Raw genomic sequence first — 13,017 nt, forward strand, 5'->3', positions numbered from 1 at the left:
TAATTACTTAACAGTATTGTTTTGTAACTTTACAAGTTTGGACCAATGAGGTTCAAGAATTGGGAGAAAAGAAGTAGAGTTGTAATACTTTGAACGTTAACTTTTCAGCTGTTAAGACCAATTTAATTGATTAAACAATAAGTGAGTGGTTGGGACTGTGATTGTCAGTGTCTCTAAATTAATATTTAGTGTTGGAAAAATAGAATTGATACGGCTGACTCAATGATTGATTACCTCCACCAAGTTAAAAAAAAAAAAAAACGATGTCAAAAGGATATCATTGTTAGTTTAGCTTCTAACTTTTTTAAGTTAGGATAGCTTCTTTAGATTAACTGTAATAATACAGTATGGATTCTGTAACGACTAGTCAAACAAATTAATGCTACGAAGTACTCGGTAATAGCAGGAGATGATTCACTATACACACAAAAATAGTTAGTTAAGATATCACGCAAGCAATATGAAGGAGAAGTCTTGTTACTGACCTCAACTCCAGTAACTCCCAGAGCTGCTCGTAAGTTGGGAGTGAGGCGGAACGGAACCTTCTCTGGCACTCGTAGGCTCTTGCCTTTTTCAAAACACACGTTGTAGTCAATGTGAACAACCTGGAACCAGAAAAATCATCAATTCTTGATTCAGAAAGTTTATTATCACCACTTACTAACAGACATCATAACCAAATAATCTATATTGCAAATAAAAAGATTGAGGTGGCAACAGATATGGCATACCCTACGGGGATAGCAGGATAGCATAGATAGGCGCAGGACTGGAACTCAGGGTCAATGAAGAAGAGGAAGGCCAAGAATACCTGGAGGACAATGGAAATGAAATAAGAGATGATGGAAAGAGCTGGAGGGGAAAGAATGCCTTAACTAAGTACCTGGCCAGTGGTGAGATCCACGAGGACGTTGTCCAGATGTCTGTCACCCAGTCCGATGATGTAGCCGATGATGGACATGACGGCCAACGATGTAGAATACAACTTGGTGCTTTGCCACCAGCCCCCGGCATTGACACTGTCACACCATAGCTCTCTACGCACAAACACCTTTATTAGTATTGAATTAAAAACTAGAAATCAACAAATAACCAACAAAGGGTACATGTTTAAACAGATGTTGACTTAAAATAGTAACAGTAAGTAATAGTAGCACACAGAGAGAGACTTGATAGCATATTTAAAATTAAATTAGACACTGGGAGTGTCTTTTCAAGACTTATCCATTTCATAGACTTTAATCTTAATCCCTTAGAGTAAATTTAGAAATTGTACAAGTAAACAAATCTGGCACAATAGGGAATTCAGCAGTACCAAAAAACTGAGTGTCGTCCACAAGTAAACCTTATTAAGGACAATTTTAGAGAGTATTGATAAAATAGCACTGAAATAGTAAGTCAAAACAGCTATTTATAGGTAGGCCTATCTCAACATTTTTCACTGTCTCACTGCCGGGAGACACAAATTTAGCCCATTACATTTAAAAACAGCTAAGACTACATTAAATAAACAAATAAGGTGGTGTATTTTGTAAAACAATAACAATAAACAGTTCTACTTTGTCAAAATATTGTTCTAAATCAAGTAATTTTGTCAAGGAAAAAGGAAGGATACACAACTAACTCACTTGAATAAATAGTCACAGGAGGTTAATAGAACACAAAAAAGTTACACATTAAACGGTTTAAGTTTAAATAAAAAGATTAATGTGTAACTTTAATGTGTTGTATTAACCCCCTAGGACTCTTTATTCAGGTGTTAGTTGTGTATCTTTCCTTTCTCCTAACAATAATTCTAAAGCCAAGCTGCTTTTTTTCCTTTAAAAAATCTACCTCTAAATCAAGTAAAAAATTAAACACTGATTTACTCGATACCAAACTAGAGCACAAGGGTCTAGGTTTTTATCGATTTCTCAGAGGATAACAGGCTTACTTGAATGGGAAAGAGTCCAAACTGGCACACAAAACGCAAAACTTTACACTATATACACACAAAATTAGAATGTTTCAACTAAGGAAAAGAGAATTCATGCTATCAGTGACAGTGAAATATTCAAATTTTTTTTATATAGTGTCAAGTTTTGAGTTTTGGGTCCCAGTTTGGACTCTCCCTGCTATTCGCTCAAAAATCCTATAAAACAAGCAATAGTATTTTAAACACTACTCTAGACTGTTTACCTGGACAGGAGGTAAGTGGGAGTTTCCTGCATCAGTTCTGTAAGCACTTGTTTGAGGACAGCCAGTGGCCAGCTGTTGCGATTCTCAGGCTTAGTGTCACTGTCCTTCAGCAGCGGAGTCAGCTTGGCATAGAATAGTTCTGAGGGCCTCATAACAGTGCCTGCAAACAAACATGATATGACACTACATAGAGCACAAGGATAGCAGGCTTGCTTGAATGGAAAAGTACCACTACAACACAAGAAACAAAAGTAAAAAATATTGTTTACAAACAACAAACACTGAAATAATTTAACTACCTACTGGTACTGAAATAATTACATGAATATGGGATCATTACATAATAAAATCAATACTTAGTTTTTCATCTTAAAACTAGTTGATAGAATTCTAAAACTATAACTTTTTCAAAGTTTTGCTGGTTTTGAGATTTAAAATTTGGTTTTGACACATCACTACAATGTATTTGGTTGATGGAAACACTAGCCTAGGTTGGGTTCAGGGATCGAAACAATTATGTAATGACAACATTCAAAATAAGTATACTAAAATAACATAAAATTAAATGTTTGCCACATATCTACTTACTCTGAGTGATGCTAGCTTGTCGCTGCTGCCAACGTTTGTACAGTGAGAAGAGAGGAGTGACACCTTGTACCCAGCTGATCAGTCCACTGCGCAGACCCAGAGGTATCACGGCGTAGTGGCGAGCCTGCAGCCCTGGCTCAGTACCTCGCAGCATCGTGTTGGCAATACTGAGGAACTGCATGATACGCTCGTCCAGGTGCAAGTCCTCTAGTCCTTTGAACAGGTAGGTATACCTGCAACAGAGAATCAATATTAACAGTTTTATTAAGAGCTTTATTTATCATCATTAATTGATTATCTAGTCACACGGGTGTGCTGATAAGCCTCTTCCATAATTAATTAGTATCTCTCTTTAAGCGAAGCTCCTCCTTTTCCACTGGCAATAAAAAACTTAATATTTTCCTTTCAGAAAATACATTTTAAAAACATTAGATTTCCTGAAAAATAATGAGCCCTCTAATAATAACTTTATTAACTAACACATTTTATTTGAAATAAATCATTTAATATCCGTGATCTCTTCAAAGAAAGATAGTTTTGTATCACACACGCTAACATTATCTCTTCAAAGAGTGAGTGAATGCAGTATCAAGAATGCATTTTTGTCAATGTAATGTTCAAACTAACCTAAATAAATATAATTTCTTCAATATTTCAGCTAAAACCCCCGGAGATTGTTATACAGGGTCCTCACTCAAACTCGAAAATATAATTCACAGCATCCTTATTAGGTTTTGCAAAACATTCAAACTGCACAGCTCTATTAAAAGTGGTTTAAACATACTTAGTAAACCTTAAAGGCAGACCAAAGTAGCTGAAAACACTTACGACTTTCCGTCAGAGCCTTGGAACACCAGTTTCTTGGGCTTGGTCTTGGTAGGCAGCACAGCTATGTGGTCCTGTATAGCAGCTATGGTCAGCTTGCTGCGCATTCCTGGCATACAGATCTGCGTGTCCTTCATCTCCGCCAGAGTGGGACTGATCTCCCGCATACGTAGAGAGTACGACGACCGTTTGGTCACCCGTTGTTGCAGTTTCATATGCAGCTCCTTCAGAGCCGACCACACATCTCCTGGCTTCCTCGGATCAGCTGGGCTTTGAAGCTTCTCTAGCACTTCCGTTATGTTGCCACCTTCAACAGTAAAACAAGTATCAAACTGTTGGAATACAAACAATGTCACAATTTTTCTAACTTTGAAAAGAACCTTACAGAGGTCTCAAACTAATGACAGCTAGTTTACCATAAACAATTAGGAGTCCACAAGCTTATGTTTTAAAAAAGTGTATACAACTCACTGACGTGTTGTCCTGGTTTAGAAATTCTTCCCGAATTCAAGAGGTTTTGCTTACAAGACAACTAAAACCATTTAGAATCCACAAGTTGAAATATAAACATAGATATAAATTGACTTAAATCAAAACTGAATAAAATGCCAAGTAAATTACTGATTAATCTTGTTGACACTGTCTATAAAGTAAATTCACCATTCATTTATTAATGTTGTATATGTACTTTATTAAATCATTAATCTATATATAAAGCCAAAAGTACCCATGAACTTTTGAGAAAACTACAAGTCACACCCCATAAACCATCTATTTATAAAGCCAAAAGTACCCATGAACTTTTGAGAAAACTACAAGTCACACCCCCATAAACCTTATACCATATATTTTAACATATTTTAACATACTTAAAATGTTCGTCATGACGTGAAACCTTGCGCAAAATTATCCATTATTTCATAAATTGCCCTATAAGGTCGTAATTGCTTTCCAAAGGGAACTTTCCATTTACCTAATGTTAAAAATACCTCAGCTGTTATTATTTGTTTGTATTACCATTACTGTATTCTGTTTTGTTTATTTCATCTTAACTTAACCAATCAATAGTTTTATTAATACTAATGTAGTAAAACGGGGTGGAGCCCGTGGGTAACAGCTAGTTTCCATAAAATTCAAACATTGGTAACACAAAAATAAAGTGAAAATCCCTTTGGTTTATACTTTGTAAATATGTTTATATTTTGGATTGGTCAAACTCAAACTTACCAAATTTCTCTTGAAACCATATCTCGTGAGGTGTTTCCGCAGGCACAGATGTAATGGCATGCAACTGCTCCAGGACAAAAAGTAACTGAAACATCAATTGCAATGTAAATGTATTTTGATCACAAAGTATTCAAACAAACTTACAGTGTACTGCTTTCCAAATGATTATAACTAAATTAAACTATTAGCCCTGACAAGGGGTTTCTTGGGAAGGAAATATTGTGATGGTCATTGTCACATTGTACTATTTCCATTAGAAGAAGCCCCCTTATAGGGGCAAAACATCAAATTAATTATGCTGAGAACTTTTTGTGGGATGTTAATAGCATGAAGATCTTTTCTTGGGTAACTATCTGTGTGTTCGTTCCCCCTTTCTTAACACATTCCTAAACCATGTTCTTTATCCTCTAAAAACTAAAGGATATCCTCTAAAAACTAAAGGAAAGTCCTAATCAATGTGCCTGTCTTAATCCTCCATAGAGATATAATCTTTGAGTGTTTACCAGACGTAGGGAAAATAAATGAGATGATAATAAAATAGCAAATATTTGGTCATACTAATCAGCTCACCGGTTTCAACACAATCCGATGTTTCTCCGCCACCAGCCGGTCCTTGTCAGCCGGCGTCAGGTCCGGGTTGTCGTCCACTCTGGCCACCTCCTGCTCCAGACAAGTGATACGCCGGGACATGTCGCTGTGGTGCTGCGCCAGAGTGCCCAGCCACAGCTCGTCCCACAAAAGAGTGATCCGGCGCAACTCTCTCACAAACACTTGCACCTGTGTGATCGCCTCGCAGTTCTGCAAACAGTCAGCTGTTATTGCAACTAATAGAGAGCGTTCTTATGTTTGTGCTAACCTAGTATTGACATTCTGAACTGGATAAATTCGCCAATAGTTTTTTTTTTCCTTGGACGCTAGGCACCAGCCCGGGATCGTTTTTTACATTACTTCAGGCTAGACATAGGGGTTGTGGCATTATCACTTAGATAAAATCCATTGGTGATTTGGCGGGATTTGAACCCGGGACCTCAGGGACCGAAGTCTCACACTCCAACCACTTGACCAGCTCGCTCCCTCTAGATAAATTCGCCAAGAAATATCTAAAATATATTATTGCTCTCTTCTAATTTTGGATAGACAGGTCCTGACATTTTGGGGAATTTTTAGAACGGTAGGGCCTATAGGTCCTAATCTTTATCTTTAGACGGTATTACAATTATTCAGGATTTTATCAGGATGGGATTTTTTCTAATTGTCAGTGATTTTGCTTTAAACACCAGTGACAATGATGCTAATGGCGAGTGATTATAGCGATTTTGTATCTACAACAATGTTAATGTCTACTATGCCTGCAAGGATGCAGGGGATAGTAACAATCATGGATAGTCATGACAAGAACATTTATGATTGCTAAATAAAACCTAACTTTATTTTTAAAAACTATATTAAGTTGGCATTTAAATACCTGTTTTGATTAACTAGCAATTTTTTTTAGATTAAGACTGATGTTCAACAGTAAAATTAAACTAAGTACCTACTGTATATAACATTTTTATTTTTGTTAAATGGTTTTTGTTAGCTTTGCATCTAGAACATAGCAATGATGAAAATTGATACTGTTACATTATTGCCATTTGTATGGATTTAAATTCAAGATTTTAAAAACCAAAGCTACCCATGTTGCTCAGGAAGAGAAATCCCTGAGCAAAGCTAAAGTACAATCATATCCATCCTTACTTAATTAATATTGTTTTCAAAATAACAATCAACGGTGGGTCTCTATTAATTAATGTTTGACAGACCTGTTTAGCCAGGATGTCAACCATTGCTTGAAAACAATTCTCCATGGCCTGAGTCTCTTCTCCATTGTGACTTTCATCTTCGTCCTCCTCTATCTCCTCGTCCTCATCCTCCACAATGTCCAGATCCTCCACGGCCACTCTCTTGCCAGTGCTGAACAACTCTGCGACAAATCACAAGATCTGTTTATCTTTTACGTTTTACAATGTTTTAGAAAAGTTTACAAGTGAGTACTTGACACAGCAATGTGCACTGATCAACAAATGCGTACAGGGAAAGGTTGATCTGTAAAAGCCACTAGCAGTAAATAATTAAAAGAGTCAAACAAAGGATTTCTACAAAATGGTGGGATAGGCGTGGCTGGCAACATAAAAATACGGGTTGTGGGAACTTGGTGACAGGTTTGCATTAATTGGTTGATATTTTGAAAAATCTACAGAACACACTGAGTTAATTACCCTTCGAGACCGCGCCTAGAAAAACTTAAGTGTGTCACCGTCCATAAGGTTTTTAAAGTTATGTTTAATCAGTCATTTAATTTTTTTCAACCTTTAGGCTTGTATGATTTTAGGTAAACCATGTGATTTCAATATAAGTGTTTAAAACAAAAAAAAACAGATTTGAGATTACTTGATCCAGTATCGGAACAGTGACGTAGCCAGGGGGGGGGTCCTGGGGGTCCGGACCCCTCCCTTCGGGTCTTAAATATAATTTTTTTAGTTAAATTAAATGTAAAATTATATAATCATACTGTATTGACGTTGGGGTTGATTATTTTCAATGCCAAGAGAGCTAAAAAAGACCGTTTTAGGGCCTATATTTCAAAACATTTTCCCGGACCCCCTTTTTCCGGTAAGTTGACCCCTCTATTTTGAAATCTTGGCTACGTCACTGGTCGGAATGAAAGGGAGAAACTCGAGCATTGTAATCAAGATATTATTCTCGAATCACCCATTGGTACTGTCGACATTATTGGTTATTAATTAACATATCACACAACTTTCACAGTTTATTGTTTACTTAAGTGGAAACTTTAATGTTTCCACAATGAACCTTAGCTGAAGTTTAACTATTGTTAAGTTTAATATTTTCTTTAGCTAAAAGAGTAGTTGTAGCAGCGGTAACCCAGTTGTTGCATTCTTCTCTCGATTGGTACACGAATAACTTAAAAGGTCTATCGAGTGATAAAACCAGTTGCATATAAGGAACAAATTTATCTGCTATCAATATTTCCGAGATGAAATATAGAAGAGAAATATTATCTATACTAATTGTCTTCCAACCAAGTACAACTTACTGGTATGCGGCATATCTCTTATAGTTGCAGCACCAGAGTCACTGCCCACAACTGAGGGGAAGATGATGAGGTGAGGTTTGTCTTCAGCAAGCCGACATAACAGTTCAGACACGCGGCGACGAACATACGGCTGTAATCAGGTAACAAAACATTAAAACATGGGAGAATAGTACACTACACACTATTACTAACTCCTGTCAAAAATAGTACAATTATGTCCTAGCAGCCACAAAACTCCTGCAAAAACTTCTTGTATTTTCCCGGTCGTAATTACTGGTTGCCAAGTGTGCCTTTTTACCCTAGGTCTACGGGTCCCCGATATTTACAGGTCTGGTGGGCCTAACAGGTGGCCTCAGGGATCAGTTTAGGCCGAAAACGACTACCAGAAGTCGAGCTGAGTGTAAAATCCCATTATCAAAGAGAGCAATTGGGAAGATGTGTGATTGAAAATGTTATCGCAATTATGTTAACAGTTTTATCCTGATCATGGATCAAATCATGTTACCATAGCAGATATCATTGATTTCGCTGTAACCATGGAAGATGTTCATGATTTTAACCGCAAATGTTCTTGATTTATCCAGGACCGCAGAAGATGTCCTCGATGTTTAAATAGTCGGGTTAAAACGGTGTTTCATGAGCGTATACGCAAGAAAAATACAGGACGTCGCTAGGTGTTAAACCTTATAAAGTTTTCTTAATTCCATATAACAAGAAATTGCACTAAAACCAGGTTTTCCCATTAAAATTTCAAAATTCACATATAATTCCTTGACTTTCTCCACCCTATGTATACAAATAATATACATACACTTGTTAACTAAGCTTAGATGCTTTAATCATCACAGACCCATTCTTAACGATCCTTTCTATCATTGGTTATTAATGATGTACCGGGGGCTGGTATACCTGTGGGTGGCTGAGACGAGAGAAGAGTTGTGGTATGATGCAGACCCACGGTGAGGCTGGTGTGTTGGCCAGTCCCACCTCCAGTACACCCTGTAACTCCTGGGCATGCTTCACTATGAGCCTCAGCAGCCTCAGCGTGGCAGTGATGGCATGGCTGTCCTCCTGCAAACATACAGCAATGTAATTAAGAAACTTACACCTTTGACAATGAGTCAACCAATCCAATTCCCATGGTAAAGTTGTAGCCATTTTTAGAGTAAAAGATTTACATATGCCTAGTATTGAGTTGAGAAACCGTCATAGTGTGCTGATTTCATTAATATGGAAAATAAACAGATTTTCATTTAATTTCAAATTAATAAAAACACAAATAATTAATGCAATTGCAAAACAAGGCAAATTCAAATCAATAAATCATTTTCTGAATTAATACTCGACCTGATTAAAAATAATTCGTGTTGGAAACATTCAACTGGAAAAAAACAATCCAATCTAAGGAAACTTTAGCAATACAACAGTGACTATAAGGAATTTTATTAAAGTGGGAGGTTCAGCTAGCTTGCCTCCAGGGGCTAAGAGACACACAAAGATCACAAAACATAACACTAATATTTTGTCTCAGAGTCTGAAGAAGTCCCAGATCGGGCAAGGTGACTAACCTGAGGGTCCCGGCAGAGCTGCAGGTACTTGAAGTACGAATGAGCGGAGAGCTGGTAGAAGTTGTAAGTGCGGGCGTGAGACTTGCGCCACATCTCCACCAGACTGGTCAGCTGGTCAGATGAGAAACTACCAAAACTCTGCAGCTGCCACTCTACCATGTCACTCACGTTGAGATTCTCCATCTGCACAATCAGACGTAATAAACTAGTTTTTCATCAGGTAAAATAGTTAGATGTAGACGATGATAAATTTGACATCCTAAATTACAGGAGATGTAAAGTATCTTGTAAATATTTACTAATGAAACTTAACTCACATATAAAAACACAAAACAACCAAATCCAATTAGGCCTTAATTAACTAGTCAAGCATTCTAGGTTTCAATTCAAACTTTCAATTTTTAAAGGCTACCAACAACAACAAGTCTGTTCTATTGATGTTAATAGTTTTATTCCTAATATTTTCTCTTTGCCTGTTTCCTTTACTCTTACTAAACTGCATTGTGCTTATCAGCTGAACTTTGAAATGGCACGAGTAGGGTTGATGTCACCATAGTGTCAAAACAAATCCTTGACCTCCAAATGTTTAGCTATTTAGAGCAGATTGGCCGTTTGATGAGTTATACATCTTAAATACACTAATCAACAATTCCTTCCTCCTGTGATACACACAATGCAATTAATTTATAGATTCTATTGCACTTTTTTTCTTAAACTTAACATTTTCTATACTACTACTAGCTCTCACCTCGATGTCATCATCATCTACAGGTGGAGCGTGGTGGGTCAATACGTTGTACACCTTCTCTCTGTCAACCCCCTCGGGTATCAGGGTGTCAATGACCTCTCTGTCAGCAGGGGTGAACACCTGATCTGTGACCTTACGACCCCAGCGGTAAGCCCAGTTAGCCAGCGACGTCCACGCCTTGGCTAGACCCTGACAATGAGACACTGCTAGCTGCAGGACCAAGCCTACTGAGTCACCCTCCACGTTGAAATCTGCACAAAACATCAAAATATAAAATTATCAATATTTAAAGCTAGTATAAAAACTGCTGTCTCCTTTCCAAAAAGAAGGAACAGAAGAAGAAATCCGATTTTCGGAACGGGATTACATTTGATTTTGAGAATTTTTCGGGACAGGATTTTAGTTGATTGTCGGCGATTTTGCTGCTTTGCGAGTGACGATGAGTGACGATGAGTGACGATTACGCCGCTATTGTGAGAGATGTTCATGATAGTTCCGCCAAAGCAGGAGGCGAAGTCATTTCGACGATCGCGTGGTGATTGGTATGTTATTTTAGTAACAGTACCTGGGGACCGAGCTTTGCTCGGAAAAAATCGTCAGTTCACTCTGAAAGCAGTCTTAGTATTGGAGATAAATAAATCCACTCCCAAACTCCACACGGCTCGCCTTTACTACGTCCTACACCATTTCCTACGTCATGGACCTGTTTCCCTCCATTCCCATAGCACTTTAGGATTGTATATACCTTAATCTAATCGTTATTAACAGTTCCCACACCCCGGACAGCTCGCCTTGACTACTTCCTTCACCACTTCCTACTTAGCGGACCTGTTTTCCTCCCTTCCCATAGCATTTTAAGATTGCAGATACCTTAATATAATCCTCATAGACAGTTCCCACACACCGGACTACTCGCCTTTACTACTTCCTTCACCACTACCTACGTCGAAAACCTGTTTCCCTCCCTTCCCATTGCATTTAAAGATTGCAGATACCTTAATCTAATCGTCATAAACAGTTCCCACACTCCGGACTACTCGCCTTGACTACTTCCTTCACCACTTCCTACGTCACGGACATGTTTCCGTCCCTTCCCATATCATTTTAGGATTGCCCATACCCTTATCTAATCGTCATAAACAGTTCCCACACTCCGGACAGCTCGCCTTGACTACTTCCTTCACCACTTCCTACGTCGCGGACCTTTTTCCCTCTCTTCCCATAGCATTTTAGGATTGCAGATACCCTAACTTTATCCTCATAAACAGTTCCCACACTCCAGACAGCTCGGCTTGACTACTTCCTTCACCACATCCTACGTCGAGAGCCTGTTTTTCTCCCTTCCCATAGCATTTTAGGATTGCAAATACCTTAATCTAATCGTCAAAAACAGTTCCCACACTCCGGAGTACTCGCCTTGACTACTTCCTTCACCACTTCCTACGTCGCGGACCTGTTTCCCTCCCTTCCCATAGCATTTTAGGATTGCAAATACCTTAATCTAATAAACAGTTCCCACACTCCGGACAGCTCGCCTTGACTACTTCCTTCACCACTTCCTACGTCACGGACATGTTTCCTTCCCTTCCCATATCATTTTAGGATTGTCCATACCCTTATCTAATCGTCATAAACAGTTCCCACACTCCGGACAGCTCGCCTTGACTACTTCCTTCACCACTTCCTACGTCATGGACCTGTTTCCTTCCCTTCCCATAGCACTTTAGGATTGTAGATACCTTAATCTAATCGTTATTAACAGTTCCCACACCCCGGACAGCTCGCCTTGACTACTTCCTCACCACTTCCTACTTAGCGGACCTGTTTTCCTCCCTTCCCATAGCATTTAAAGATTGCAGATACCTTAATCTAATCGTCATAAACAGTTCCCACACTCCGGACTACTCGCCTTGACTACTTCCTTCACCACTTCCTACGTCACGGACATGTTTCCGTCCCTTCCCATATCATTTTAGGATTGCCCATACCTTAATCTAATAAACAGTTCCCACACTCCGGACAGCTCGCCTTGACTACTTCCTTCACCACTTCCTACGTCACGGACATGTTTCCCTCCCTTCCCATATCATTTTAGGATTGTCCATACCCTTATCTAATCGTCATAAACAGTTCCCACACTCCGGACAGCTCGCCTTGACTACTTCCTTCACCACTTCCTACGTCGTGGACCTGTTTCCCTCCCTTCCCATAGCATTTTAGGATTGCAGGTACCCCAATCTTATCGTCATAAACAGTCCCCACACTCCGGACTGCTCGCCTTTTAAATATATCCTTCATCACTTCCTAAGTCACGGACCTGTTTCCCTCTATTCCCATAGCATTTTATAATTGCCTTTACTACTTCCTTCACCACTTCCTACGTCACGGACCTGTTTCCTTCTCTTCCCATAGCATTTTAGGATTGCAGATACCTTAATCCAGTCGTCATAAACAAAGATCCCAGACTTCGCACTGCTACCCTTGACTACAATGTATCGAGTAATCTTCAGTATAATGTTTGCTAAATATTAACAAGTGATGTTTTTCCTCTTGTACTGTATTTGTAATTTGCTAGTATACTGTGGGTAGTTGGCTTATTATGAACACATGCAACAACTTCAAGTCTTTTGTTTACTTTATCCTTGTTATTTAATTCATCCAACATGGTTACCTAGCAACCCATAAGACTAATGTTAAAAAAATGTGATTTTCAGTTTCATTTTTCTAGGTAATTAGATTTTTGTTGGCACTTCTAACTGCAGTAAACTCGTTTTTAGGCCAGGAAT

At 38.5% G+C, this 13,017-nt stretch overlaps 1 protein-coding gene across 1 annotated transcript in view; it reads right to left on the reverse strand.

Annotated features, from left to right (window-relative positions):
• The window catches only part of LOC129003981 (serine/threonine-protein kinase SMG1), an 89,634-nt gene that overhangs the window by 39,627 nt on the left and 36,990 nt on the right, over positions 1–13,017 (reverse strand). Inside the window, exons 28-39 of the mRNA XM_054432344.1 lie at positions 10,232–10,482; positions 9,484–9,666; positions 8,825–8,986; positions 7,916–8,045; positions 6,621–6,781; positions 5,389–5,616; positions 4,819–4,903; positions 3,595–3,898; positions 2,767–2,999; positions 2,179–2,338; positions 884–1,037; positions 486–605 (exon numbers count right to left, since the gene is read on the reverse strand). Of these exons, the coding sequence (XP_054288319.1) occupies positions 486–605; positions 884–1,037; positions 2,179–2,338; positions 2,767–2,999; positions 3,595–3,898; positions 4,819–4,903; positions 5,389–5,616; positions 6,621–6,781; positions 7,916–8,045; positions 8,825–8,986; positions 9,484–9,666; positions 10,232–10,482 (2,171 nt within the window). The remainder of the gene's footprint in view (positions 1–485; positions 606–883; positions 1,038–2,178; positions 2,339–2,766; positions 3,000–3,594; positions 3,899–4,818; positions 4,904–5,388; positions 5,617–6,620; positions 6,782–7,915; positions 8,046–8,824; positions 8,987–9,483; positions 9,667–10,231; positions 10,483–13,017) is intronic.

The sequence above is a fragment of the Macrosteles quadrilineatus genome, unplaced genomic scaffold (assembly GCF_028750875.1).
Source record: "Macrosteles quadrilineatus isolate MER2022 unplaced genomic scaffold, UCM_ALF_1.0 Scaffold_9__3_contigs__length_116548681, whole genome shotgun sequence".
Lineage (NCBI taxonomy): Eukaryota > Metazoa > Arthropoda > Insecta > Hemiptera > Cicadellidae > Macrosteles > Macrosteles quadrilineatus.